General features: G+C 34.5%; 4 protein-coding genes across 4 annotated transcripts; 2 read left to right on the top strand and 2 right to left on the bottom strand.

Annotated features, from left to right (window-relative positions):
* Positions 1–2,555: 2,555 nt before the first annotated feature.
* On the top strand, positions 2,556–3,556 carry LOC132053755 (uncharacterized mitochondrial protein AtMg00810-like). The gene is made up of 4 exons (XM_059445861.1): positions 2,556–2,626; positions 2,730–3,060; positions 3,118–3,290; positions 3,337–3,556. Exons 1-4 carry the CDS (start codon positions 2,556–2,558, stop codon positions 3,554–3,556), a joined length of 795 nt encoding a protein of 264 aa, XP_059301844.1.
* A 7,162-nt stretch (positions 3,557–10,718) lies between these two features.
* Positions 10,719–12,215, bottom strand: LOC132051585 (PLAT domain-containing protein 3-like). The gene is made up of 2 exons (XM_059442724.1): positions 12,041–12,215; positions 10,719–11,356 (listed from the first exon to the last, which is right to left on the bottom strand). The coding sequence occupies exons 1-2, from the start codon at positions 12,122–12,124 to the stop codon at positions 10,889–10,891; spliced, it is 552 nt and encodes a 183-aa protein (XP_059298707.1). The 5' UTR covers positions 12,125–12,215; the 3' UTR covers positions 10,719–10,888.
* Positions 12,216–15,328: 3,113 nt separating this feature from the next.
* Positions 15,329–16,717, bottom strand: LOC132054374 (PLAT domain-containing protein 3-like). The gene is made up of 2 exons (XM_059446399.1): positions 16,548–16,717; positions 15,329–15,869 (listed from the first exon to the last, which is right to left on the bottom strand). The coding sequence occupies exons 1-2, from the start codon at positions 16,629–16,631 to the stop codon at positions 15,426–15,428; spliced, it is 528 nt and encodes a 175-aa protein (XP_059302382.1). The 5' UTR covers positions 16,632–16,717; the 3' UTR covers positions 15,329–15,425.
* Positions 16,718–25,611: 8,894 nt separating this feature from the next.
* Positions 25,612–27,121, top strand: LOC132054373 (PLAT domain-containing protein 3-like). The gene is made up of 2 exons (XM_059446398.1): positions 25,612–25,997; positions 26,543–27,121. The coding sequence occupies exons 1-2, from the start codon at positions 25,917–25,919 to the stop codon at positions 27,011–27,013; spliced, it is 552 nt and encodes a 183-aa protein (XP_059302381.1). The 5' UTR covers positions 25,612–25,916; the 3' UTR covers positions 27,014–27,121.
* Positions 27,122–27,397: the final 276 nt, after the last annotated feature.

The raw sequence follows: 27,397 nt of genomic DNA, 5'->3' as shown, positions 1-27,397 counted from the left end.
CCATCCAACTTCAAGTTCACCAAAAATGTTCCACATACAAAAACTATTGCTCATGTTGAGCTTGAAAATATTGGTTCTCATGGTATATCAATTTTGGATACTGGTCTAAATCACAACATAGGTGCTAACAATAATATTTCTGAGTCTCAACCACATATGACTCCTCATCATTCAAATTTCTCTCTTCAAGCTCCAATTCTACGATCTGAGCATGGAACAATCTTGTCAACTAATCCATTTGTTGCAAAGGAGTCACATGACTGATTCTGCTTCAAACCAACCTGCTTCACACCTCATGTCTTCAGCCAATTTTGCTGGTAAGATGCTGCCTGAGCACAGTAACTTCAAAATCTGTTTGCTTACTAAGATAGATAGAACAATATGGATCATAGATTCTGAAGCATCTGATCACATGACATCTAATATTTCCCTTCTTTTTAATGTGAAAACTCTTCTTATTCCTTGCCTTGTCTCACTCCCTAATGGGTACAAAGTTAGGTTTCTCACATTGGTTTTTTGACTTTGTTCCCTGATTTGGTACTCCATAATGTACTTTATGTTCCCAGTTTCCAATTCAATCTCATATTTGTTTATGAGCTGGTAAAGCCTGATGGTAACATTGTTCAATTCACAAACACTGGTTGTACTTTACAGGGCCCTTCACTGAAGAAGCTAGTGGCTTTTGGTAACTCTGAGAGTGGCCTTTACAAGCTATTCCATTCTGCTGCTATTCCAAGTTTGTCTAATGTTTCTTCTAGTTCTTTTTCATGTAATTCATCTGTTCCATTTGCTTCCTCACCTAATGTTCATTCACATTCTTCTGCCGATGATTCCGTTGATGTTTCCACTGTAAATATTGATCCATCTGTGTGTCAAATAAATAAAAATGATATTTTGTGGCATTATAGACTCGGGCATGTTCCTTTCTCTAAAATGAGAACTATTTCTCCTATTGGTTCCAAATTATCTTCTAAACAATCCTTTACTTATCTAATTTGTCCTTTAGCAAAACAAACCAGGATGCCATTCCCTGATAGTTCTATTCAGACCATTACCCAATTTCAACTTATTCATATTGACACTTGGGGACCCTATCATGATCCTACTTATAATGGAGCCAAATACTTCCTCACCATAGTTGATGACTACACTAGGGCTACTTGGACTCACTTATTAGGGGCCAAAATCAATGCTTTTGACATTTTGAAAGCTTTTCTTGCCTTGATAGAAACTCAGTTCAATACTAAAGTCCAAATTGTGAGGAGTGACAATGCCCTGGAGCTTGGCTCTAGTTCTTCTGGGTCCAAGTTTTTTTTTCTGATAAAGGGATTGTGCACCAAACCTCATGTCCTTATACTCCACAACAAAATTAGGTGGTACAAAGGAAACATAGACATTTACCTGCAACTGCTAAAGCTTTGTTATTTCAATCCAGCCTTCCCATCAAATTTTGGGGTGATTGTCTCTTAATTGCCACTTATCTTATCAATAGGTTTCCCTTTCCTTTGTTGTATAACAAGAGCCCTTATAAGCTCTTATATGGGAAGTCTCATGCATATGTTCATTTAAGGGCATTTGGCTGCCTTTGTTACTCCACTGTTCCTTCTTCTCATAGAGATAAGTTTCTTCCTAGAGCATTACAATGTATGTCTATAGGCCATCCTTTTGCCAAGAAAAGATAAAAGTTACATAATTCCTTTTGCCAAGCTTCTCAGTCCTGTTTTGTTTCTAGGAATGTGGTATTTCATGAAACTATATTTCCTTTCTTTCATTCTTCCAAGTCCTCCACTTCTATATCTCCCTTTCCTTTTTCCAGTTTCTATGATGATTCTCAAACTGTTCCCTTTTCTGTGTTTGATTCTCCCTTCACTTCCTCTTTTACTGTCTCATCTGTTTATGATATTTCCATAGCTTCCCCTACTCCTCAAACTCACTCATCTTTCCCTACACCTTAACCACTAGCCCTTGCACCTCAAACTCACTCTCTTCCCCTACACCTCAACCACTAACATCAACTGATAATACCCAGTCTTGCCCACCTCAACCACCTGTTCCCACTAGGCAATCTTCCGGGCCTCACAAACCACCTTGCTATCTTCAAGACTACATCTGTCAATCCTCTATTCCAAGCTCCAGCTCTACCTTATGTTCTTCTATGTTAGCTAAACAAGCTCTTTTTGAACCTTACACTTATTCTCAAGTAGCACCAATTCCTGAATATTAAGATGCTATGAGGCAGGAATTTGATGCTTTAGAGGCTAACAATACCTGGTCCATTGTTGAATTACTCCCTGAGAAGAAACCTATTGGGTGCAAGTGGGTTTACAAGATCAAATATAGAGCTGATGGCAGTTTAGAGAAGTACAAAGCAAGATTAGTGGTTAGGGAGAACACTCAAGTTGAAGGAATTGACTTTCATGAGACCTTTTCACCTGTTGTCAAGATGTCCACAATAAAACCTTTGATAGCAGTTGCTGTTAAAAAGCATTGGTAGCTGTTTCAACTAGATGTGAACAACGCTTTTTATCCATGGTGATTTAGATGAAGAAGTGTTCATGGAGCTTCCACCTGGACTTTCTGTCCATGTTTCCTCTGTCCCTTTGGTTTGTAAACTTCAGAAATCCCTGTATAGTTTAAGGCAAGCTTCTAGGCAGTGGTATGCAAAGTTGTCTCAAGCTTTACATTCTAGAGGATCGCAACACTCTTTAAATGACTATTCTCTTTACTAGAGGTTCTGGGGATTCTCTAGTCATATTAGTTGTGTATGTAGATGATATTGTCTTGACTGGGACTGATTTGGAAGAAATTAATGCTCTCAAGTCTTTTTTTCATGAGCAGTTTAGGAACAAGGATTTGGGATTACTTAGGTACTTTCTTGGAATTGAAGTTTTGTGTTCTCCTAATAGGGTTTTGCTTCACCAAAGTAAGTTTGTTGGTGATTTACTCAAAAAGTTTCAGCCTGAGGTTTGTTCTCCTGTAATTTGCCCACTTGAGTTGAATGAAAAGTTGAAATCTGGTGTTGGGGATCCTTTGCCCAAGCCTGATGTGTATAGAAGTTTGGTTGGTAAGTTGAACTTCTTAACTCATAAAAGACCAGATCTCTCATTTGTTGTCTAGGATCTCAGCCACTTCATGCAATATCCTTTTGTCCCTCATATGAGAGCTGCTATTCATCTGCTCAGATATTTAAGGGGCACTTCTGGTCTTGGTTTGTTCTTCAATAATTCTGCTGATCTTTCCCTTAAAGTCTACTGTGGTAGTGATTGGGCATCTTGCCCTGACAGTAGGAGGTCCATTACCTGCTTCTGTGTGTTGTTTTGTGGTAGTTTTGATCAGTTGGAAGGCTAAGAAACAGCTTGTGATCTCCTGGTCCTCTGCTGAATCAGAATACAGATCTTTGAGCAAAGCTGTAGGTGAAATTACTTGGTTGTCTAGATTGTTAACTGATTTTGGTTTTCCTCCATTCATTTTGCAAAGAATCCAATCTTTCATGAGCGTACAAAGTACATTGAACTTGATTGTTATTTTGTTCGCACAAAGCTTCAAGCTGGGTTGATAAGTCTTCATCACACCTCCAGTGCTATTCAATTAGCTGACATTTTCACCAAAATTTCCCCCGACACTGTTCATCATTCACTTCTTGCCGAGTTGGATGTTTTATCACCCTCGATTTGGTGGGGGGGGGGGGGGAGTAGCGGGGTTTTGGATTTACTACTAATTGTGGAATTGGTTAATTGTAGTTTACAATTTAGTAGTTGCAGTTCATTCTTGTTTTGTAATTATATGAGTTGATGTAGTTGGTTATTAGGCCAATTTCTATATTGGCCCTATTAGTTTATTGGTCCAGATTTAATATAAAGTAGATCCGGCCCACACTTGTAAAACACTTACACACATTCATTCTTTCATCTAATCAATACGATTTTTCTTCCTCTAGAATTTACTTTGCTCTCTATACGAACTTGTTTCTTTTCCAAATTTCTCATCAATTCTCAATGTAAATTCCGCAAATTAACCAAAGTCGAGGACATTGTCCAATATTTTGCTTAAATAGAGTACAAGGATTTTATTTACCCCGAGGGGAAGGTATTAAGCATTCCCAGAGCACATCCAAGAAAACAGTCCTTAGACTTAGTTTAGCGAACACTTTAGAGGGGATTATCTGTCTTTTTATCATTATTATTACATTTTTTCAAAATGTTATGACTTTATGAAAAGCTACACTAGGTGATAATATACTAAATATATACGAGTGTATAAAAATGTATTTATATCAAGTGTCAAGTATTCATAAAGAATGTATAATAAAAAAGAATATATAAAAGAGTATAAAGAGAATGTCATAAATAAGTATAAAAGTATATCTGTTAGTACAAAGAGTGTATATATATGTTAGTGTAAAGAATGTGTAACTATATTAAGAATATAAAAAAAAAAAATGTGAGACTATGTAAAAATAAATATATCAATGATATAAAGAATGTGCGGCTATGTATATTAAAAGAATGTATGTATATTAAACATATAAAAAACGGAAAAGGGTCAAATCTACCCCTGAACTATCAGAAAAGGGTTAAATATATCCCTCGTTATCTTGAATCCAAATATCACGCTACATTGTTATCTTTGGGTTCGAATATCTTTCTTTATTATACTTTGGGTCCCCGAATATCCCTTCGTCAAATTAAAATTGTCCATGGTGGACATGAAATATGACGTCGTGGCAACGCAAATTCGGTGAGGTGGACACCACATGGCATGCCACCTCGCCCCCAACCTATTTACCCCTCCCTTTCCTTTCTTAACCCACGATACCATCTCGCCACACCTCATGACTTTTGCCTGATTAACTTTACCGCTTACACTTTGGGATTGGAATTTGCCTTGCTGATTCGATGGTGCCCGACTAAGTGCGTGAAACTTGACGATGAAGAGAAAGAAGCAACCATATTTTTTAAGCAATTGATTAGAAGAATGGAAAATCGCACACTAAGAACCTAGATACAATTGTTTAGGCTATGACGGTGATATCATGATAGAGGGCAATTGCAAATGAATAAGTTCTCTTCGAGATAGCGACAAAATGTTTATTACATGTAGTTGGAGAGGAAAATTATACCTATTCTTGGTGAAGAGCTTAAAATTTGGATACATGCCTTAGGTTAGATGCGAAAAGAAGAAAAACACTTCGCCAAATACTATTGCTTGAGACCAATCAATTTCGGCAATTGTGTTGTGTCGATGTTCAAATCGACCAATATACTTCTAAAGTGAACACGACCACAGAACATTGAGATCAAAGGAAAGGAATCAAAAATCTCGGTTCTTTTAACGTGATAACGCATAATCAGGAACCTCTCTGTTATGTGGTGTGGTGGTGCTAATTGTGGCAAAGATTGTGGAGGGAGGAGATGGTAGTGGTGGAAGAAGAAGGAGAAGAGAGGGTAAATGGGTTGGCGTGGTGAGGTGGCATCTTATGTGGTATCAGCCTCAGCTGGGAGTTGTCGATGCGCGTCGTATCTCATGTCTCTGGACAATTTTAATGGAGGAGGAGTATATTTGGACCCAAAATATAATAGAAGGGTATAGTTGAACCCAAAGTATAACGGAAAGGGTATATTTGGACCCAAAGTATAACGAGGGGTATATTTAACCATTTTCTGATAGTTCAGGGGTATATTTGACCCTTTTCCGTATAAAAAATGTATTTCAATTACAAAGGTGTATATCAAACATAAAATATATGAAGAATTGTATAACTAGATATATTAGTGAATAAAGAATGTAAAAGGAATCCCCAAGTATTCATTGGTGTAAAGAGCCTATATAATAAAGGAATTCAAAAAAAATGAAGTCGATTTGACTTATTTCTACTTAGTTTAAGTAAAAGAGTGTTTGTTTAATGAATATCCTACCAAAAGAATAAGGGACAAACGAATTGTAAAAAAAAAATATTGGTAAAAGTATTGATAAAAAATAAATATAAGAAATTATGTATAAAAATGAGTGAAAAGATATAATGTTTTTAAAGAATAAAAGATTGTAAATAGACAACCTAATAAATACCTAGCGTCAATAATGTGGATTTAACTTGAATAAAAGGTATATTAGTGTGTACGAAAGAATGTAAAATGTATGTTGTAAAAAATGTGTAGAAAATGTATATAAAAATTGTATAAAAATAAAGGATGAACTATTATCTTTGCTTAAACGCCAAAAGTGTGAATTAATTAACAAAGTATTTATACCAAGTCAATTTAATCTATTTATGAAAGTATTGATGGCCAATTCTTTACCAAAGCGAACGACAAGCTTTAAAGTAAGCATGCAAGATGACAAGTAAATAAATATCTCCATTTAGGACATTCAAAAAAAATAAAGTTTTCACTATACTATGAGTTTATGTTTTGTACAATTATAAAAAAAAATGCGAAAGTAAATACAAACGATTGATTCGATGAAGTCTTCGGGTTCCTTAAGTATTGTCTTCGGGATGTATCTCGAGATCTGCATATATAAACAACTTATTAAAAATGTTAGTAAGAGAATAAATAACTATCGGATGAATTAAAGAAATAATGAATAAACTTTAAATAAAAAATCCATCTTTTGTACATGGGAGGCCTTGAAAATCGACGGAAATTTCTTCATCGGCCATTTGGGTCTAGTATTCGCCCAAATGAGTTTAAATAAATGATAAAAGGGTAAAAGTGTCAATGACAGTCACATTAGCCTCCGGAGTAGTATTTTCCGAGCACACAACCAACGAAAACTTAACATAAAATAATGTAAAAACAGTCCAACAAATAGCAACAGTGAAGTAGACCCGAATAGAAATGAAACATTGGAGCAACGAGAAGGCAACAAGAAATAATGCCAAGCAACTAGCATGCTTAAAATATCAACAGAAACAAAATTTACCAAGAAATATATGTACGTCAATCAAAACATCCCATACGAAGAGGAAATAGTAAACAACATACAGAACTAAAGACAACCATTTAAAATAATTTTTGTCACCACAAGGAAATAAATTGAATACCAAAGTGTGGTTCCAAGTATTTGAATGGGTTCTGCAACAAAGCAACAACAAAAGCAAAAAATATGAAAGGGGAAGAGGGGAAGGGAGTGAGCAGCGAAGAAGAAGAAAAGACAGAGGGCCGTCGTTGGCGGCTGGTCGATGGCGTTGCTTCCACGACGTTATTTTCGCCATCCGGTGGCTGTCCAGTGTCGTTCCAGCAGTGGTGGAGACCGGAAGCTTTTTTTTTTTTTTTTTTTTTTTTTAAGAGAGAGAAGAGACGAAGTGGGAGATGGTTCGTCGTGTGTAGGGTCGTGGTTGTCTGCTGCGGTTCACTGGAGCATAAAGCTCCTCGCCGGAGCAGTGAAGAAGACATAAAAAAGGGGGGCTGTTTGGGGTGTCGTTGATAGTGACGAAGCAGTGTGGGAAGAAGAGGGCGAGAGAGTAGGTGTCGCGGCTGGTGGTGTTGTTTCGTTCGTGGCGGTGGTGTTCATCGGAGCTCCGACGGTGGTGAGGGGGTAGTTGGTCGGCGTTAATGGGGAGAGAAGACGAATGGGGTTGTGGTGGTTTCGGGGCTGCTCCGGTTCACTGGAGCTGGAGCTCCTCGCCGGAGTAGTGGGAGAGGAGAACGAAGGGGCAAGAGTGGTGGTGCGGCTGTTGGAGAAATAAGGTGAAGGAGAAAAATGCTTAGGGTTTTTTAGAGGAGGGAGGAGTAAAAAATCTGAAAATATTTTTGTATTGTGAAATAAAAGGCCCTCCCTTTCTTTATAGTGTAAAATAGCTCCTACTATTGTCCAAAAAATAAAAGAATGCACCCCCTTGTCCCCTTTACCTCTTTTAACCCTTATGTAAAAATACAATATCAATGGATCAAGAACCCAACCCATCACCTCAAATGTCAACTTTTAAAAAGGTGACGAGACCTTAACTTGATCGAATTTTGCTTTGCGTTTTAAAAATTAATTGTTTCGATTTTCTCTGCACTGACGGACTGTACTAAAATATAGTTAATTGATACACGTGTAAGTATAAAATGTAATTATTAATGTATAAGATATGAAAATGTATCTTATAAAATTAAAAACAATTATTAATTGCACAAAATGTGGTAGTATTATTTGTACATGTGCAAAAATAATGATTCTTTAAAAATGACAATAAATTGATAAAACTCCTAAAATGAGGACAATTATCGATAAATCATCAAAAATGTAAAAATGTGTAAAAAATGTATTTCGCGCTCTTTAACGAATCAGGGCCCCCCAAAACGTTAATTTTAAACACTTCGAGCCAAAATTAGGTGTCAACAAACATTATTATGTAAGCGTAACACTTTCTCCAATTTAAAATAAAAAGTCATAAAACAACACAAATTTTATGAATTAATCCCAAATCACCTACTCAATATATTGATAAGCATAGCTTTTATAGCTACTTTATTTGCCTGATCATTTAAACCATAAGTAAATTAACACATTTATAGAATAATCATATCAAATGTGAATGCAATAAAATAATAATACTAATAAAATAATGTTAAAATATCAAAAGAGTGAAAATTATTTATAAGAAGAAGAGGGTACAATAATTTCATCATTTCAAGAAAAATATAGGTCCCATGCAAGCTCGCCTGTTTCGCTTTCTGAAGTCTAACAAATAGGAGTGTATCTTTGACACATTCGTATGATATTTTTTGTGTCTATATGTTTTGGCTGTTTCAATAATGTATTAATAGTATCTTATACTCCCTCCGTCCCACTTTAAGTATTTTACTTTTCATTATGGTCTATCTCAAAAGAAGTGTCTCTTTTTATATTTAATAAGTTTTCTAATTCCAACATCTTACATTGCAAGTTTAATACCACCAGATTTAAAGGACTACACCTATGTTTAATTTAAAACCATAAGATTCTAAAGTCTCCCTTTATTTCTTAAATTTTGTGTCCAGTCAAACTAAGACACTTAAAATGAAACGGAGGGAGTAGTAACGGAGGGAGTAGTAGTAGAACTTTTTCAAAAAAAAAAAAAAATTTGAATTCCTGTTATCAATTCAAATTTTAAAGTTCAACAAGAACTTTCTCTGTATTAGACTAACATTTCAGCTATTATCATAGGAGTAATATTTATTTTGTCATCACTGATATAATATAGTATATGTTAAAATTAAATTTCAAGTTTTGTAATGATGGAGAAAGTACTTTTTTGATGTTAAAGAAGAAATATATTTACATAACTCATAATTATCCCGTACTTTTTTCTTATTTATTTTACATGGTAATGCTTGACTAAGCAAGGACTATAATTAACAAAAGAAATTAAGACTTCGGCCATGTACCAAAACATTATTAGATTTTTTTTTTAAAGATATCATTACATTTTTATGCTTACTAGAGTATTTTGTAAGAATAAAACAAAAGGTTTAAAGTTAAAAAATTCAGTGTAAAAAGTTTAGGTAAAATTAATCTGGGTGTCCATTAGGACATCTAGTTTTTCAATTTTGGCCCAATTATCCACTTCTTACCCCAATTAACCCTTCGGCAATTTAGTTTGCAAATCTCCCACGCTCTATGTTTTGGATCTATCTATCCCATGACTTCTCCATATCCAATTTCCCTTCTCCGCTCCTCTTTGTTTCTCCCTTTTTTCTTCACTGTTTTTGCTCATTTCAATTATATTTTCATTTTCGCATATTAGGTCAAGAATTCATTTATCATAAGTGATTTCAATATCTTTTCCTCAACGAGAGCATCTCACTGGGCCTGCCTTTGATTGTAGAATAATTAAAATAGTGAAAGCTCATGATGCTAACTCTTTCAGATTTCTTATTGGATTGTGCGATAACTTTGCTGGGAGGTGGGCGCTGCGATCTGTGTTACTTCTACATTCATTTTAAACCTCAATTAAAATATTATTGGATGAAGTTCAATATCAATTTATTTTTTTGCGCTCAATTAGGTGTGCCATGTTTTTTCTTTAGATGGGTGATGCTGTAACAAACATTGTCGTGGTTTTGATGGCTGAGATTACATATTTTGCGTACGATATAGGAAATAAACATAATAGGTTCAATATCTTAAAGTTCTTTAAAAAAAGGTGAAATTTTGAATTGTTATAATTCTTTTTGCAATGTCCTCATTCGTTTCCACATCGCAAGCTATTAGGCATTTAGTTGCACATCAGAGCGTGTTCAAACAAAGGCTGGGGATTACTAAAATAGGTTGGGGATTAGGAAATCATGTTCAAGTTCGATGCTTGAGTATAATAATGTATATGTAATGTATAATAGTGTATAAGGATGTATATGTAAAGTTACAAATGAAGTTGAGCAACCTATATAATACTATACAGAACAGATACATTATCTTTACACTGTAATTTAAGTTGATTTCATGTGTTTATAAATGATTATACAAAGTATATACATTATATGTACAGAGTATATGTAATGTCTAGATATAGATATACAGAGCAAATACATTATATATACACCAATGATATGGTGGGCTACATCGGCTGTGAATTAGATGCGTGAGCCGTATATATACATTATTTAAACACCGATGATATATTGGGCTACATCGGCCCCAAACTAGATGTGTGAGCAACATATATACACTATGTATACACCAATGATATATTGAGTTACATCGGCTGTGTGAGCCGTATATATGCATCGAAGAAACAAGAAATGAAACTAGCAAAAAGGAAAAGAGTGGACGAATTCGTTATTTCCACAATGTCGCCCGACAGTACACATCATGCCTTGGCCTAATGGCTTTAACGGTCACATATTATACATCAGAATTAAATCAACAAAAAGAGGAAAAAGAAATTCAAAGATCTGCCACTAATTAAAGCCCAATAAACGAATTAAATTACATTAACAACAGGATTGGATTCAAAATCATAAACAGACTGTTGCTCATCAGACATACGCCTACAGTTATTCCTGGTGGCCGTTAGCCCATCAGGGAAAGTACTGGCACTAAGCCACTGTTCCATTTTAAATAACTGTTGGCTACATCTTTTATGGTCTGCTGTCGAGGTTACTTCAACGTAGTTACAGTACCATCCATGGCTTGAACCTGTACCATCAGAAGTCAAGTTCATTTTGCAGATCGGACCATTTAAACACGGACCACGTCCACTAAACATGTCCAAACTATCCCTTTCAAAGTAGTCGTAACCTTGGCCCATTAGCCCACCCCACGCCTCCAGGTTGTTGATTCTAATTCCATGACCACAAGCATCATAGAGAGTTAAGGTAATTTTTGAGTCAGTTCCAGCCCCTGCGAATTGCCCTGTCCGAACGTAAGCTGAGTACACACAATTTAGTTCCTGCATTTTTGTTTCCCATCAAATCAGCTATTACAAAAAAATAAATAAAGGATAGTGGTAGATTCAAACTTTAGAATAAGTGGTGTTCTTTGTATAGGTACTCATATTCATTTGACTCAATGCATCGATAGCCCTTTAATTTTCCAGTAAATATTATTTAGACACTCATACTATTATGATTTGTTGCAATGGATCACCTAAATATATAGTAAAGTGTTTCTATTAGACACTTCATACTCAATTTTTTTTTTTTTTAAAGCTTTTGTACGTGTTCTCAACCATCCATTATATAGACACATAAAATATGTCACCTGCTTTAATCATAAACATCCAATATACCTGAGGTTTTACAGATTACTGAGGCTAATGCGGATAATTAAAGAAGGAGACGTGTTTTAAGTGGTTAATTAACTTATCTACGTAATGGGTGCTTGAAAACATGCGGAGAAACTTTTCCAAAATTTTAGCAGCTAGGAAGTGTCTAATAGAAACACTTTATCATATGTTCAGGCTCTCAATTGAACATACCATAGTTCGAGTATGTAAATGAAATTTACTAAAGAAATTTAAGGGGTTACGGCCTATTTATTCCTTTTGGTACATATTAGATACATACATATATAAGAATAAGGTTAAAGTTAGGCTCCTCGGCCACTACTATATGAATAGAGAAGGGTGACTTACAGCTCCAGAAATATAAGAAATGGAGATGGAGAGGAGGATGATCATGAGATGGAACCAAAATTGGCTAAATTGTGCTACTGCCATCTTGCTAAGCTCTTTTTGTCTAGTGATGTACGTTTCTTTCTCTAGAGAAGTGAGAGCCAAAAGCAAGTGCTTTTGAGATGGGATAGTGATATATAGTATAGTATGACAGTTTATTTATACATTTGGATCAATGTTCGTAGTGGACGATATCATATTGAGAGTCTTTGGGTCAAAATTATATGGCACTATAGGACTACCCGTAAGCCACACTACAAAAGTCCTAGTGGAAGAATAATCTCATTTTATGTGATGTTGTTTGACTGAGCACAAAATTTAAGGATGAAAGAATTTTTTTAGAAATGTGTGGACTAAAACAAGTAATAAATATTTGTGTGATTAATTGTAAATTACATCATATTCTATATATTAAGAGTAAAATGAAAAGTTTCAACTTAATTTATTATTACATATAAAAATATATGATTCTTTTTTGGATGGACTAAAAAAATATGTATCACATACTAAGGGAGGATGACTCATGGCGGCATTTTAACAAGATATATTCCAGAGGTTGTTTTCAATTATAATATATGCACTTGCGGCCTCTCCATCGGGTCTATCCTAATAGTTAGATCATCACGTACACTTGTATATTAACAAATGAAACCAAGCTTTGAATCTGTTCAGAGTTTGCGAAGAGCCGCCATGAGAGAGAAACACCACCTATTTACGTACAAAATACATATATTTGAAAGTAATAAACTAGAAATATGTATATGAAAATTATAGAAATTGTTTGGGAGATCCCACTTGCATCCCCTCGCTGAACATAAAAGGAATATCCATGAAAGGAATGCCTTCTTGTTTTATTTTAACCGGAAAAGGCTCATAAATACCCCTAACCTATTCAAAAAGGCTCATAAATACCCTCCTTCCACCTTTTGGTCTGTGTCATACCCTTAAGGTTTGTTTTTGGCTCAAATATACCCCTCAAACTAACAAGTTAAAATTAACTCTTTTAAAAAGCCAAATGGCATTTTGTAATTAGTCAATAATAAAATTCCGTAATTTAAAAAAAATCTGGAATTTTTTTTTTAAATCTGGATTTTTTTTTTTTTAAATCATGGAATTTTATTATTGACCAATTACGGAATTTTTAAAAAAATCTGGATTTTTTTTTTTAAATCTGGAATTTTTTTTTGACCAATTACGGAATTTTTAAAAAAATCTGGAATTTTTTTTTTAAATTACGGAATTTTATTTTGACCAATTACGGAATTTTTAAAAAAATCTGGAATTTTTTTTTTAAATCTGGATTTTTTTTTAAATCTGGATTTTTTTTTAAATTACGAAATTTTATTATTGACCAATTACAAAATGCCATTTGGCTTTTTAAAAGAGTTAATTTTAACTTGTTAGTTTGAGGGGTATATTTGAGCCAAAAACAAACCTTAAGGGTATTTTTAGACCTAAAAGGTGGATGGAAGGATATTTTTAGACCAAAAGATGGAAGAAGGGTATTTATGAACCTTTTTGAATAGGTTAGGGGTATTTATGAGCCTTTTCCGTATTTTAACTAAATATATTCCTTCGTCTTTCCTCTTTTTTTCTAATATAGTTTAGACTGTATTATGAATAGTGCTACTGCTATCAATTGCAATGTCGTCGTCTCATGAAAAAGTCGATGCGAATGATTGGGCACTTTCTGCATTCAGCAATGAACATGATCTTTAAAAGTAGTAGTAAAATTAATCTAACTTTGATAGATTTAGGACGCAAAATTACTACTCCTAACACAAAGTAGACAGAAAATAAAAACAATCATGCTGTAATGATAAACGTTTAGTTGATGGTTTATTTCGTTTATCATTTTTATTACTTATTTTAGTGCTTAGTTTAAAGAGGAAAAAATGTAGACTATTAAGTTGCCTTTTTTAAGTTTTATGTCAGAAGTAAGCAAGTGGGGCCCATAAGTTCACTTGTCAAGTAATAATGGAGCCTCACATAAGTAGTGTTGGTTATGTGACTCATAAAATAAATTTTCTCGTAATATAATACTAAGAGAGGGAGAATTTATATGATAAATTTGATAAGTTCGTTATTGCAAATCGCAAATAAATAATGGTAACCTCGAATTTAAGTTCTAGAAATGATATCGTTATGTTTTTTATAAGAAACATTTTATTCTGAAGTGAAATTCATCCGTACAAATTCAAAATAATCAAACCACAAAAAAAAAAAAATTGTACATCGGATGGAAAGAAAAAATAGCCCTATGTATAGAGAAAGAAAGTCTCCAAATACATTATTCATGACACCACTTTGCATTTCTCCTTCCACCTAGTGTTATTTCTTTCCTCCGATAAATTATTCCAATGGTGGCAAACAAACTTGATTGGACTATTTCTTTTATTTTTTCTTTTTGTTCTTCAAAATACTTAATTCGGATATATATATGGGCAAACAGTCAAATTTACGCTTCAAGTATGGTTTATAGTTTAAATTTGCCTCCTTCAAAGTTTGGGATCAAATTTGTCTTCCCCGTTAGAATACTTGATAAATTTGCCCTTCTGTGGATGGAAGTCTGACTTGGACTCCACAACACAAAAAAATTAGTCACGTCAGATCCACGTAGGGTAAATTTGACCCTTTGCCCTATATATTCATTTCCGACCTCTTTTGAATACGTATCTCTAGATTTTGTTTTAAGAGGGAACACATTTTTTTTTCTCTATCGTATTTCTAGCTTGCTTATTTTAGTTGTAAAATTACGTTTTGCAAGTAAAGAAATAAAAAAGTACTAGTACTTCTTTTCCCTATTTAATTATTTAGGAGGGGGACACAATTATATTCCTTTTATGCGTGTTGAAATAATTAAGTTGTAATCGCCAGTTGTATAGTTCCCTTGTGGGATAACTTCCACTGTGTTTTGCCAAATAACTACAGTATTAAACTTAAATGAGAATCAGTTGGTAAGTTTGGCATTGTTTTAAGCCATTTGCTCATTATTATCTTGTAATGCTTCTTCTTTTTTACTGATAAGTTTGATTAGTGTTATCGATCTTTTCATTAATAACTTGCAATAGGAAATGTTTTCGTGTCACAATTCTTCAAATGATCAGTAGTTTGAATAAGAACTTTCGATTTCAATTATGTAAGACTCATAACAGTAAATGATGCCTTGTCCAAAATAACAACAACCATAAGTACCGGAGTCTGAGGTGTATAAGAAGTACGCAAACTTTACCCAAAATGGCCTTTAAATTAGATAAACGTAAAATTTCACGCTCCATTAATAAAATTGAAAGAGAGAAATAGAATTCCTGGGCCATACAGAGCACTCATGCCAAATAAACTCGAATCAAATTACATCAACAACAGACTGTTGCTCATCGGACATACGTTTACAGTTGTTCCTAGTAGCCGTCAACTGATACGGCGAACGATCAGTGCTAAGCCATTGATCCACATTGAACAATTGTTGGCTACATTGTTTATGGTCACCTGTAGAGGTAACTTCAACGTAGTTACAATACCATCCATGGCTTCGACCTTTACCATCAGAAGTTAAGACCATTTTGCAGATTGACCCAGTTAAACATGGGCCACTGCCACTGAACATATCTAAGTTATCCCTTTCAAAGTAGTTGTAACCTTGGCCCATAAGCCCACCCCAAGCAACTAAGTTGTTGATTCTAATTCCATGGCCACTGGCATCATAGAGAGTTAAGGTTATTTTTGAGTCAGTTGAATCCTCGTCGAATGATCCAGTCCTGACATAAGCTGTGTATATGCAGTTTGTTTCCTGCATTTTTCCTACCAAATGTTAGAAAAATAGAAAAATATAATTGAAAAAGAAAGGGTTTGCCATGAAAATTTACTGTAAAGGGATATTGCTCGTATATTCTTTAGGAGGTTACAACCAATTCCTCTTCAGGATTCAACAAAGTCCGAATATACTGCAAGTTAACTATGCTACTTCAGGATAGTTCTTCTATTTATAGAATTTGAGAGATGACTTTTCAGGATAGTCATTACCTTTCATGAGCAAATGTGTCGGTTCAATTTAAGTCCTCAAAAAATTACAAAGTAGAAGTAACTGAATACTGAATCAACAAGCGCAGAATGAAAAATATAAAATAAACAGTGACATAATTTAGAATTAGCGAGTTTTATTCTTTATATTGTTAATTCACCTAGTATTTTTTTTTTCTATCCGGTATCCGGTATCCACATTGGGGCCCGACTAAATCCGGATTCGTGCCGAGTAGTCCCACACTGGGGGGAAAAGCACTCCCTAACAATGGTGACTCCGTACCCAAGGGGCTCAAACTCGAGACGTCTTGGTTAAGGATGGAGTAGTACCAGCCACAACACCACAACTCTTGTTGGTAGTATTTTTAAATTTTTGCTCACACGTGTGTACATATGTATAAGGTTAAGATTAAACGCGGTGGGCTTAGAATAGAGAAGGGTGACTTACAGCTCCCGAAATAGAAGAAATGGAGATGGAGACGAGGATGATCATCAGATGGAACCAAAACTTAATAACTTGTGCTACTCCCATGGCAAGAGCTTGGTTGTTTCTTTCTCTAGAACTAGAAAGTGAGAGGATACAGGCAAATGATGTGGAGATATAATGGTTGGAGTGATAGTATGATATATGTAGTTTATTTATATTAGTGGATCAAAGTTAAGAGGGGACAATATTCTATTATATTGGGACTGGATGAATAAAGTAAGAAATTTGATTCATGGCGGCTCTTAGCTCGAACTGAAAGTTGGATGAATAAATTAAGAAAATATGTCCCAGTCATCAGAATATTTCAGAATTAACTATTTAATGTAATTAACTCTACTTAACTTACCCTTAAATAACAGGGTAGAACATGACTTGTGAGAGTCACTTTTTATTTAAAAGTTTAACCTTTTATGAGAAAAGAGAAATATGAAAGGACATATCTTATCATAACTTATTAGTTATTGATAGTAAGAACGTTTATGATACTTTACATTTTTTTAGTTATGTACGTATTAGATTTTAAAAAAAAAAAAAAAAAAAAAAAAAAAAAAAAAAGCACTTTCATATGAAATGAAACGAAAGGATTAAGATATTGAAGTATTATAAGGCGAGTTAGATAATATTTGGGAGGGTCAATCTTTGACAACGAACGCACACACAATGCATATAATGTCCTTGTAGTGTGGATGCAGTTATGTCAATCACCATTCTATCTTGTTAAATTCAATCATTTTTTTCTCTCATTTTAGTTAAAGGACATTCGGACTTACTAAACTCTATTTTCCAGTATAATTCACATGACTTTAGGTTTAAAAATTAAAATGGAAACGCAAGGCAAAGATTTAGGTTGACACCCAAAATGAATTGGCATCGTGAACCTAATGTGTCTTAGATGATGATTGGAATTGGGCAAAAAGGGAGGTCGGGGAGGATCATCTTTCCGTTATCTAAGTTCAATATTCCTCCCTTTTCCCCTTTGCGCAGTATAAAAGGAACGTGTTTTGAATTCTTAACTAACTATATATTGATTTCGTTTAAGTATATTTCGTTTATTAACATCAAAACATGCATCATCACACGAGTCAACATACGTTGATATTTTTGGGAGGGATTAGATACTGATTAATTATACTCTTTTTTTTCTATGAACGTTTATTTGCGCTGAAGTTTTCTTGTTAAAAGTTTCTATTGAGACGGTGATCCACAATGTATTCTACACAAGAAATATATATCTCTTTCGTCCAATTTCTTTTTATTGGTGTTCTCCTGGAAATTAATACTATAACGAGACATATCATTTAATGCATGGACATTCGAGGGAAAATGTTACGAATTAAATTCTATGTCCTCCCACGCATGAGTATATTTTCTGAAGAACATGAAAAGAAAGTCTTCACCACTTTATCTGACACAGTTGAAATTATTACTTTTTTACGAAAAGAATAAGTTGTTAGGTCCAAGGTTTCATTTATTAATTTTGATGATAACAAACCAATATAATTATTAATAAAAGAATATTTACTTGTGGTAAATTTATTTTTGGTATAGGTTTATTTGATGAAGAAGGATTTGGTGAAGATCTAATCAAATATGGAAAAGAAGGTATTACGAGATGGAATTTACGGAAGAAGATGTGGAAGGAAAATACTTACTCAAATCAAGGTGCAAGAATTATGGAAAGAATATTTACTACAATTCTACAAAAGGAAAGATCAAGATCAATTTGTTGCTTAAGGAAGATCCAAAATCTATGGAGTATCAAGATGTCTCTAGTTTACAAAAAGTGTCCACATTCAAAGAGTTATCAAAGTCCGAATTCAAGAAGATGAATGTGATTACATTCAAAATAATATAAAGATCCAAGGTGAAATGAAGAGGATCTTGAAATTCTCTTGGGTTGTTTAAATAAGAGCTCAAATTTGTATAGCCAGAAACTTGTCATATGAAGAACACTTCGACAAGCAATGACGATATATTCAAGAAGAATAAATCATGAAGATTGGTACTGCACCAAAGAAGGAAAGGCTCCAATCCAAAGAGAGATTGGTACTGGATTCAAAAAGGAAGGTCTATAAAAGTTGGAAATTATGAGTCAATGGTGAACATTATTTTATTATTCCATAAAGGGACCAGATTTGTATATGGCAAAGGAAGGATCCGTTCTTAAAATATTTAATTGAAGAGAGAAAGGAAATTATATTCTTTTATGTATTTTCCTATTATGATCAACAAAGTGGAGATCTCCTCTATACTAGCACTGGTGTCAAAAATTATGAAAGAGCATATAAGGAAGGCCTTGTTTTACGTAAGACAAATAAGAGAAAATATTCTCTATGTTACAAAGATCATATTGTACATGCACAAAGCTTTCCTTTCCAAATAATAAAGCTATATAAAAGCATGTTATATGGAAATCAAGGATTTGGATGAATCAAGTCACGGACCAAGGGAGGCATTCAAGAATTTAAGGAAGATTGGAGCGATATCGGGAATATTCCAAGATTGGAAAATCACAAGCATTTTTGAAGATCAACGACTAGAATACTCAAGGACCAAATATAAAAGAGAAGGCACCGCAACGATAAAGGCACGCACCTACTTATACTTTCGTCTCAACCTTCTCAAGTTCTTTGCTCTACTTTTCATAAGCATTGTAATCCTGAGTGACTTACTGTGTAAACAAAAAAAGAGAGGAGAGATATAGTATAGTTGGTGAGGCTTTGTATTGAGAGGTTGTGTCATTGTTCGTTTCTTTGGTGAGCGAGTGAAAACCAAAGAGTCGTTGTTGGTGGCGAGTGAAAAACCAACTTTGTACGTTATTGGTGAGCGTGTCAAAACCAAACCTTGTTCGTTGTTGGTGAGCGAGTGAAAACCAACCTTGTAAACGTTTGTGGTGAACGAGAAAAACCACAAAGGTCGTACTAACTCAAACTACAAAGAGCTTAAAGAGATAACTTCCTTGCAACCCAAGGGGGACCGGATTAGGATACCACATTGGTTCCGAACCGGATAAAAAATTCTGGTGTCATTTATTTTATTGCTCTCATATTATATTCTGCACCCTTACTATTTGTTGTGGTTTATACTTGTGCAAATCGAAGGACTAATAATTTTGTGCGAGTGTTGTCTCGCTATCGGTCCGACCGGCACCGAACAGTAGTCGACTAGATTTTTAACAGGCTTACAATTCACCCCCCCCCCCCTCTTGTACTTTCAATTGGTATCGAGCCTCGTCTCACATTTTTGTTTTTGCTTAACGACGAGTGAGGAAAGATCCGTAGCGAGGGCATCAAATTACGAAGTTATGTTTCAAGGGAACCTCAACAAGCGTGCCACCCTACTTCAATAGTTTATACTACAATCAATGGAAGGATAGAATGAAGATCTATGTTCAATCAACAGATTATAGAGCTCGGCTAGTTATTAAGAATGGGCCGAGGCCTATTCCGAACAATAGTGGTGGAAAGAAGGTCGAAAAAGAGACATCCATATTTGACTACACAAAAGAACAATTGGATATTATGCAAACAAATGCTAGAGCAATATACCTGCTCCATTGTGCTCTTGGTGAAGAAGAATATGAGAAAATATCCGCTTGTAAAACTGCTAAAGAAATATGGGACAAATTGGAAGCCATCCATGAGGGCACCATAAAAGATAAGGTATATCAAGAAAACTTGGATAAGGCATCCAACAACGTCAAAAGGAAAAGAAGAAAGAAGCAGAGAGCTCAAACCATCCAATCAAGATGTCCAACAAAGAGAGAACATACATCGCTACGAATGTGGTAAACTTGGACATATTAAATTAAAGTGTCCTAACAACAACAACAAAAAAGAATTCCGAACTTCAAGTTGGAGCGACGAGGATGAATCGATAAAGAGAGTAATCACGGAGAAATGGCGCTCGTGTGCTTCCCGGAAGGAAAAGAAACCGAAAAAATCACGAACCTCTTCTTCGAGTGATGAGGAAGAAACCGACGAGGTATGTCATACTCCTATCATGACTTGTAATAATTGTGATGATTTGCGGTGAAAACTCTAGATCTAGCTTTGAAAGATTTGCAAAGAATTCTTGGTGCATTCAAGAAAGTTCAACGAGAAAAGAAAGACTTGGATATTCGACTTAAGGAATGTCGACTAAATATGACTTACTTCAAGAAGAAAATTCTGAGTTGCACAAGCAAATGAAGACTTTGCACAAATCTTCTAGACACCCTTTTGATCAATGGAAGTCGACTCATCTCCTTAAGAACTACCAGTTGACTGAAAAGGGATCCACTAGTAGATGCCCTACTTCAACTAAGTCAACTCTGGTAAGGTTCAAGTCGACTAATAAGGTAACTGCAGGTGAGCACTCTTATTCTCATATTATATGTCATTACTGTGGTAATTCTGGACATAAAGCATTTGCATGCAATTATGCTAGAAATCATGTAAGATCTAAATATTTTTGGAGACCCAAACACTTACATGCATCCCCAACTACACAATTTACTAATCATGAAGGACCCAAAAAAGACTTGGGTGCCAAACACAAACTAATTTGTTTTGTAGGAATTCCTTGAGTCTAGCCATAAATAGAATCATTGACATTTGCATAGCGGCCGGTCAAGGAACGAGATCAAAGTTGCTTCAAAGTTCTTATGTACTCTACAAATTAAATGGTATTCTTCAAGATTATTCAAGTTTCTCTTCTTTGCATTACGTGATGTATATCTAGTCGTTGTTTAATTAGTCAATTATATATGGTTTGAGTCGACTAATTGCACCATGCTTTGCTATTTTGTTGATACGGTTATAACCTTGAACTATAATAACTAGAATATATGGCGTGCATTTTTTTTAATCTATATCTGTCATAAGTTATTAGGACAAGCAAGCATGCAATCTTTATTGATATCATACAAATTTGATTCATATATGTGGGTCTGAGATCATTCTTGAAGGAATCATATGTATGATATTTATTTGCTCTCTTGGTAAGAATACTAACGCCTCATTCAAAGCCCAAGAACGTTGTATAACTTGAAGCCTTCATAACCTCTTCATATGGACTTATTCAAAATCTTGAAGGCAAGAGGTATGTATTTCTACGATTGATAATTATTCACAAGTTACATGAGTTATAATTTTTTATCTTAATGAACTCTTCATATGAGATATGAAAAGGAAGAAAAATCATTTCTTGATTAGTCTCATCCTTTTGGTTGCAAATGTCTATCGTCATGGTAAGGACCAAGTGGTAAAATTCATGGTATATTCTGTAATCTTTATTACTTATAATTCTTATGGCTTTTAAACAATTAGTTATAAAGATCTTTATGCGCATTCTCTTTAGACTAATGTTTCTTGAAGTGAAATTGAGCATGAAGATGAAGAGCGTACTCTGGACAACAAGAAATCGATTGATATGAATATGTATGTATGTACAAGCTTAACCAGAGATGAAGCATTGAAGTAAATGAAAGATTCCAGCAATGCAAGAATAGTTTAATGCAAATGGAGGAAATGACATATGAGAACTTATTGCCAAGACAGACGAGTTGAAATTATGGATATTCAGATGAACCTGATAGAAATGATTTTACGAGGTATTCGAACTTGAGATGACTACGAGGGTGAGTTAACATTCTTCTTCAAGTTTCAAATAATGCAAAGGTAGATGAAAGGTTCTTCAAAGAAAGCCAAGTATTCAAAAGGATTACTCAGGAGATTGTGTAAGGAAATTTCATTATCATGAATACTCTAGTAAGTTCATCCTTGCAAAGAAGAACATCAGTATGTATACAAATCAAATGAAGTGTCAAGGAGACAAAGTTGACTGGAATATCATGAAAATTCAAGAGCAAAGATTCACAATCTTATCTATAGCGGATGAAAGATTACATGGAAATCTGCCTTGAGGACATTGAATATCAAATGGAGATATTTTCTCACTTTGAAGAAAGGAATTAGTATGATAATATATGGTGGATAATTTTGTATCCTTTTCTGGTGAGAAGGATTCTTTTTTCTCTTAACCCGTATGCTTTTATTATTTGTGAGTTTGGAAGCACATGATAGTCTATTTGTGGTTCTTTTCTTATAACATATTCTTAGAATTGACTCAAAATATTTTCACCAATTGACTCTTATGCATTATGTGGTTAGCAACTCGTTAAGAGGATTGATACGATTAATTGTTATCTTTCTCAAACTAGAGCGAAATTCCTTCTTTTCAAAATTGAATTTTTTAATGGGAATTTCTCAACCACTCTCAATTGACTTGTATTGATCACTAATTTGTATTGATTAGTCGATACTTTTTCTATAAGTAGTTGACTATATGATCTATTTCACCCCTTTTGATGATGCCAAAAGGGGGAGAAGTTTTCCTGTACAAAACATTTGCTTCGTTAGTATTTTCGACAGAAATGCACAAGAAGAGCGACAAAGCATAAAGTGAGGGGAGCCACTCCTTCAAGAGGAGCTTCAAGCTCAAGGAACATACATTCGGGGGAGCTCACTGGTTCTGGGAAGTTTACATCCTTCTTATCATCTTTGTTCGTCTTTTTATTAAAATTGAAAGTTTTGTACTCAATGGTTTGCCATCATCAAAAAAAGGGGGAGATTGTTAGGTCCAAGGTTTCACTTATTAATTTTGATGATAACAAACCAATATAATTATTAATAAAAGAATATTTACTTGTGGTAAATTTATTTTTGGTATAGGTTTATTTGATGAAGAAGGATTTGGTGAAGATCTAATCAAATATGGAAAAGAAGGTATTACGAGATGGAATTTACGGAAGAAGATGTGGAAGGAAAATACTTACTCAAATCAAGGTGCAAGAATTATGGAAAGAATATTTACTACAATTCTACAAAAGGAAAGATCAAGATCAATTTGTTGCTTAAGGAAGATCCAAAATCTATGGAGTATCAAGATGTCTCTAGTTTACAAAAGTGTCCACATTCAGAGTTATCAAAGTCCGAATTCAAGAAGATGAATGTGATTACATTCAAAATAATATAAAGATCCAAGGTGAAATGAAGAGGATCTTGAAATTCTCTTGGGTTGTTTAAATAAGAGCTCAAATTTGTATAGCCGTAAACTTGTCATATGAAGAACACTTCGACAAGCAATGACGATATATTCGGCAGAAGAATAAATCATGAAGATTGGTACTGCACCAAAGAAGGAAAGGCTCCAATCCAAAGAGAGATTGGTACTGGATTCAAAAAGGAAGGTCTATAAAAGTTGGAAATTATGAGTCAATGGTGAACATTATTTTATTATTCCATAAAGGGACCGATTTGTATATGGCAAAGGAAGGATCCGTTCTTAAAATATTTAATTGAAGAGAGAAAGGAAATTATATTCTTTTATGTATTTTCCTATTATGATCAACAAAGTGGAGATCTCCTCTATACTAGCATCGGTGTCAAAAATTATGAAAGAGCATATAAGGAAGGCCTTGTTTTACGTAAGACAAATAAGAGAAAATATTCTCTATGTTACAAAGATCATATTGTACATGCACAAAGCTTTCCTTTCCAAATAATAAAGCTATATAAAAGCATGTTATATGGAAATCAAGGATTTGGATGAATCAAGTCACGGACCAAGGGAGGCATTCAAGAATTTAAGGAAGATTGGAGCGATATCAGGAATATTCCAAGATTGGAAGATCACTGCATTTTTGAAGATCAACGACTAGAATACTCAAGGACCAAATACAAAAGTGAAGACACCGCAACAGTCAAAGGCACGCAGCCACTCATACTTTCGTCTCAACCTTCTCAAGTTCTTTGCTCTACTTTTCATAAGCATTGTAATCCTGAGTGACTTACTTGTGTAAACAAAAAGAGAGGAGAGATATAGTATAGTTGGTGAGGCTTTGTATTGAGAGGTTGTGTCATTGTTCGTTTATTTGGTGAGCGAGTGAAAACCAAAGAGTCGTTGTTGGTGAGCGAGTGAAAAACCAACTTTGTACGTTATTGGTGAGCGTGTCAAAACCAAACCTTGTTCGTTGTTGGTGAGCGAGTGAAAACCAACCTTGTAAACGTTTGTGGTGAACGAGAAAAACCACAAAGGCTGTACTCAACTCAAACTACAAAGAGCTTAAAGAGATAACCTCCTTGCAACCCAAGGGGACTGGATTAGGATACCACATTGGTTCCGAACCAGTATAAAAATTCTGGTGTCATTTATTTTATTGCTCTCATATTATATTACACACCCTTACTATTTGTTGTGGTTTATACTTGTGCAAATCGAAGGACTAATAATTTTGTGCAGGCTGTCTCGCTATCAGTCGACTGGCACCGAACAGTAGTCGACTAGATTTTTTAACAGGCTTACAATTCACCCCCCCTCTTGTACTTTCATAAGTAACACTTTTTGGTGGGCATGATTAGTGGCGCTAAAGCGGTGTCATCGATGATGTACTTGAAGACTTTCTTTCGCTATATATAAAGGTCAAAGCTTTTCATTTGGCAATCACCAAGTTGTCACGATCAGAGGCGACGAATTTAGGATTTCTAGAACGTTCATTATTATAAAAATAAAAATAATATATATTTATATATTAAGTGAAAATTGATCCCTAATCTTTTAGGTAAATAACTCAACCTTCAATCAAGTGCACCATTTAGCCTTCTTGTAGCATGTGTTTCAACAGTTAATACTATATCCATTTTAAAAAATATATACATAAAATAACTAATTTTATGAAGAGACCATGTGTTCACGTGATCCAAAATTACAAATAAAATCGTTCCCGGTCATAATTAAGTTTCTCCCCTCTTGCTAATATATCTTTGTTAGCAATAGTATAGTTTTTGTTTTATTTCGTGCACATAATGCATTTTAAGCAACAAATCATTAATATTAAAAAAACCTCACGAAAGATGGTGCATATTTCTCTCTCATGGCTGCTTCTGAGCAGATCTGATGCTCGGTTTCACTTAACAATATATAGTAGAAGTGCGATAAACATTTTAGGATAGAGCCGAAAAAAGTGCGGATATTATAATGGAAAGATGTCAATAACGTCTGCAATATACCTTGCAGGTCGATTAGCCGCCATTAGTTTATCATGGAGTAATATTTTTTGAAAAATTATTCTCCCACTAGGACTTTTATAGTGTGGTTCACGGGCAGGCCGAGTGCCATATAATTTTTGACCCTACAACTCAATATAATATCGTCCTCTATGAACTTCAATACAATCTATATATAAATTATCATACTATATCACTCCCACTATCTCAAAAGCATTTTCCTTTTTCTTCACATTATTTCTAGAGAAAGAAATAACTAAACAGAACGAGAGCTGAAGAAGCCATGGGAGTAGCACAAGTTAACCAAATCTGGTTCCCTCTCATCATCCTCTTCTCCATCTCCATTTCTTCTATTGCTGCTTCTGTAAGTCACCCTTCTCTATTTCTATAGTGTGTGTATATATATATGTGTGTGTGTGTAATAGGTACATATAAAGACAGAAAACGTTGATTCTAAGGGTGTTTTTGGTGTGGAGGATAACATTTTCCAACACTTTTTCATGTTTGGTTGGTCAAAATGTTTTGAAAAATATAAAAATATTTTTTCTAGAAAATAAATTTCTTAAAAATTAAGAAAATGACTTCCCTTTCCTTATGAAAGTAAGATAAACAAATTTCACAAGTGTGATTCCACATTATTCCTCCCCAACCCCAACCGCTTGACCATCCCACCCCATAATATTGTGCTAGATTACATATAAATGCTTTTGGGACAATATTATTTGCTTACTTATCAAACAATGAAAAATAAGTAAGAAACAAAACTTGTTTTCCAAGAAGTATTTTCCAGGAAAACAATTTTCAGCGAAAAGCTAGCATTTTCCTTCGTACCAAACACACCCTAAATCTTAGTTCTCTCACTATACTACAATACCGTTATGTTATTGAATTGATGGGAATTTAATGCAGGAACTAAATTGTGTGTACTCAGTTTACGTTCGGACTGGGCAATTCTTTGGGTCTGGAACTGACTCAAAAATTATTCTGAGTCTTTACGGTGCCGATGGCAATGGACTTAGAATCAAGAACCTAGAGGCGTGGGGTGGTCTAATGGGCCGAGGTTACGACTACTTTGAAAGGGATAACTTGGATATGTTTACTGGTCGTGGTCCATGTTTGAATGGTCCTATCTGCAAAATGAACTTGACTTCTGATGGTACAGGACAACACCCTGGTTGGTACTGTAATTACGTTGAAGTTACCTCTACAGCAGAACACAAAAGATGCAACCAACAGGCGTTTACAGTGGAAAATTGGCTTGGTGCTGATGTTTTTCCAGATGGGCTAACGGCTATTAAGAATAATTGTCGACGCATGTCCGATGAGCAACTGTCCATTTACGATTCCGAGTCGTCCTATCATGTTGTTGATGTAATTTAGGACTCGTTTGGACATGATTTCAAATTTCTCTGTCTTCTTTTCTTTCCCTTTTACTTGTTTTCGATTTTATTTACATTAGACCGTGAAAAAAATTATACGTTGATCTGACACTAGATTGTGAAAGTTTCTCTTCACTCGTGATTTTCATAAGTATTGTGACAGGAAAACATTATCTATTGCAAGTTATAGAAATCTAAATTGATATCTTCAATGGGCAGTTATCTCTCTCTCCCATAAATATATGCACTCAATTTATGTGTCTTATCCATCATACTGTTATATTTGTATTTGAACAATATTATAACATCAACCAATAATCATGTATTGGCATTGTACTCTTTAAACTTATAATTTCTATGTTATGTAATTAATATTGTTTACTTT

This window comes from Lycium ferocissimum, chromosome 4 (assembly GCF_029784015.1).
Source record: "Lycium ferocissimum isolate CSIRO_LF1 chromosome 4, AGI_CSIRO_Lferr_CH_V1, whole genome shotgun sequence".
Lineage (NCBI taxonomy): Eukaryota > Viridiplantae > Streptophyta > Magnoliopsida > Solanales > Solanaceae > Lycium > Lycium ferocissimum.
Note: the sequence above shows the minus strand (reverse complement) of the source record. Positions and strands in the feature narration are given on the sequence as shown.

Bases quoted from the DNA above. Each gene is read 5' to 3' on its own strand.
- LOC132053755 (XM_059445861.1), top strand. From the start codon at position 2,556: ATGGAGCTTCCACCTGGACTTTCTGTCCATGTTTCCTCTGTCCCTTTG. The intron at 3,061-3,117 runs GTTGGTAAGTTG...TTTGTTGTCTAG, and splicing joins CTGATGTGTATAGAAGTTTG to GATCTCAGCCACTTCATGCA. The intron at 3,291-3,336 runs GTCCATTACCTG...AGTTTTGATCAG, and splicing joins TCTTGCCCTGACAGTAGGAG to TTGGAAGGCTAAGAAACAGC.
- LOC132054374 (XM_059446399.1), bottom strand. From the start codon at position 16,631: ATGGGAGTAGCACAAGTTATTAAGTTTTGGTTCCATCTGATGATCATC. The intron at 15,870-16,547 runs GTAAGTCACCCT...GGAAAAATGCAG, and splicing joins TTTCTTCTATTTCGGGAGCT to GAAACAAACTGCATATACAC.
- LOC132051585 (XM_059442724.1), bottom strand. From the start codon at position 12,124: ATGGCAGTAGCACAATTTAGCCAATTTTGGTTCCATCTCATGATCATC. The intron at 11,357-12,040 runs GTAAGTCACCCT...ACAAAAATGCAG, and splicing joins TTTCTTATATTTCTGGAGCT to GAACTAAATTGTGTGTACTC.
- LOC132054373 (XM_059446398.1), top strand. From the start codon at position 25,917: ATGGGAGTAGCACAAGTTAACCAAATCTGGTTCCCTCTCATCATCCTC. The intron at 25,998-26,542 runs GTAAGTCACCCT...AATTTAATGCAG, and splicing joins TTTCTTCTATTGCTGCTTCT to GAACTAAATTGTGTGTACTC.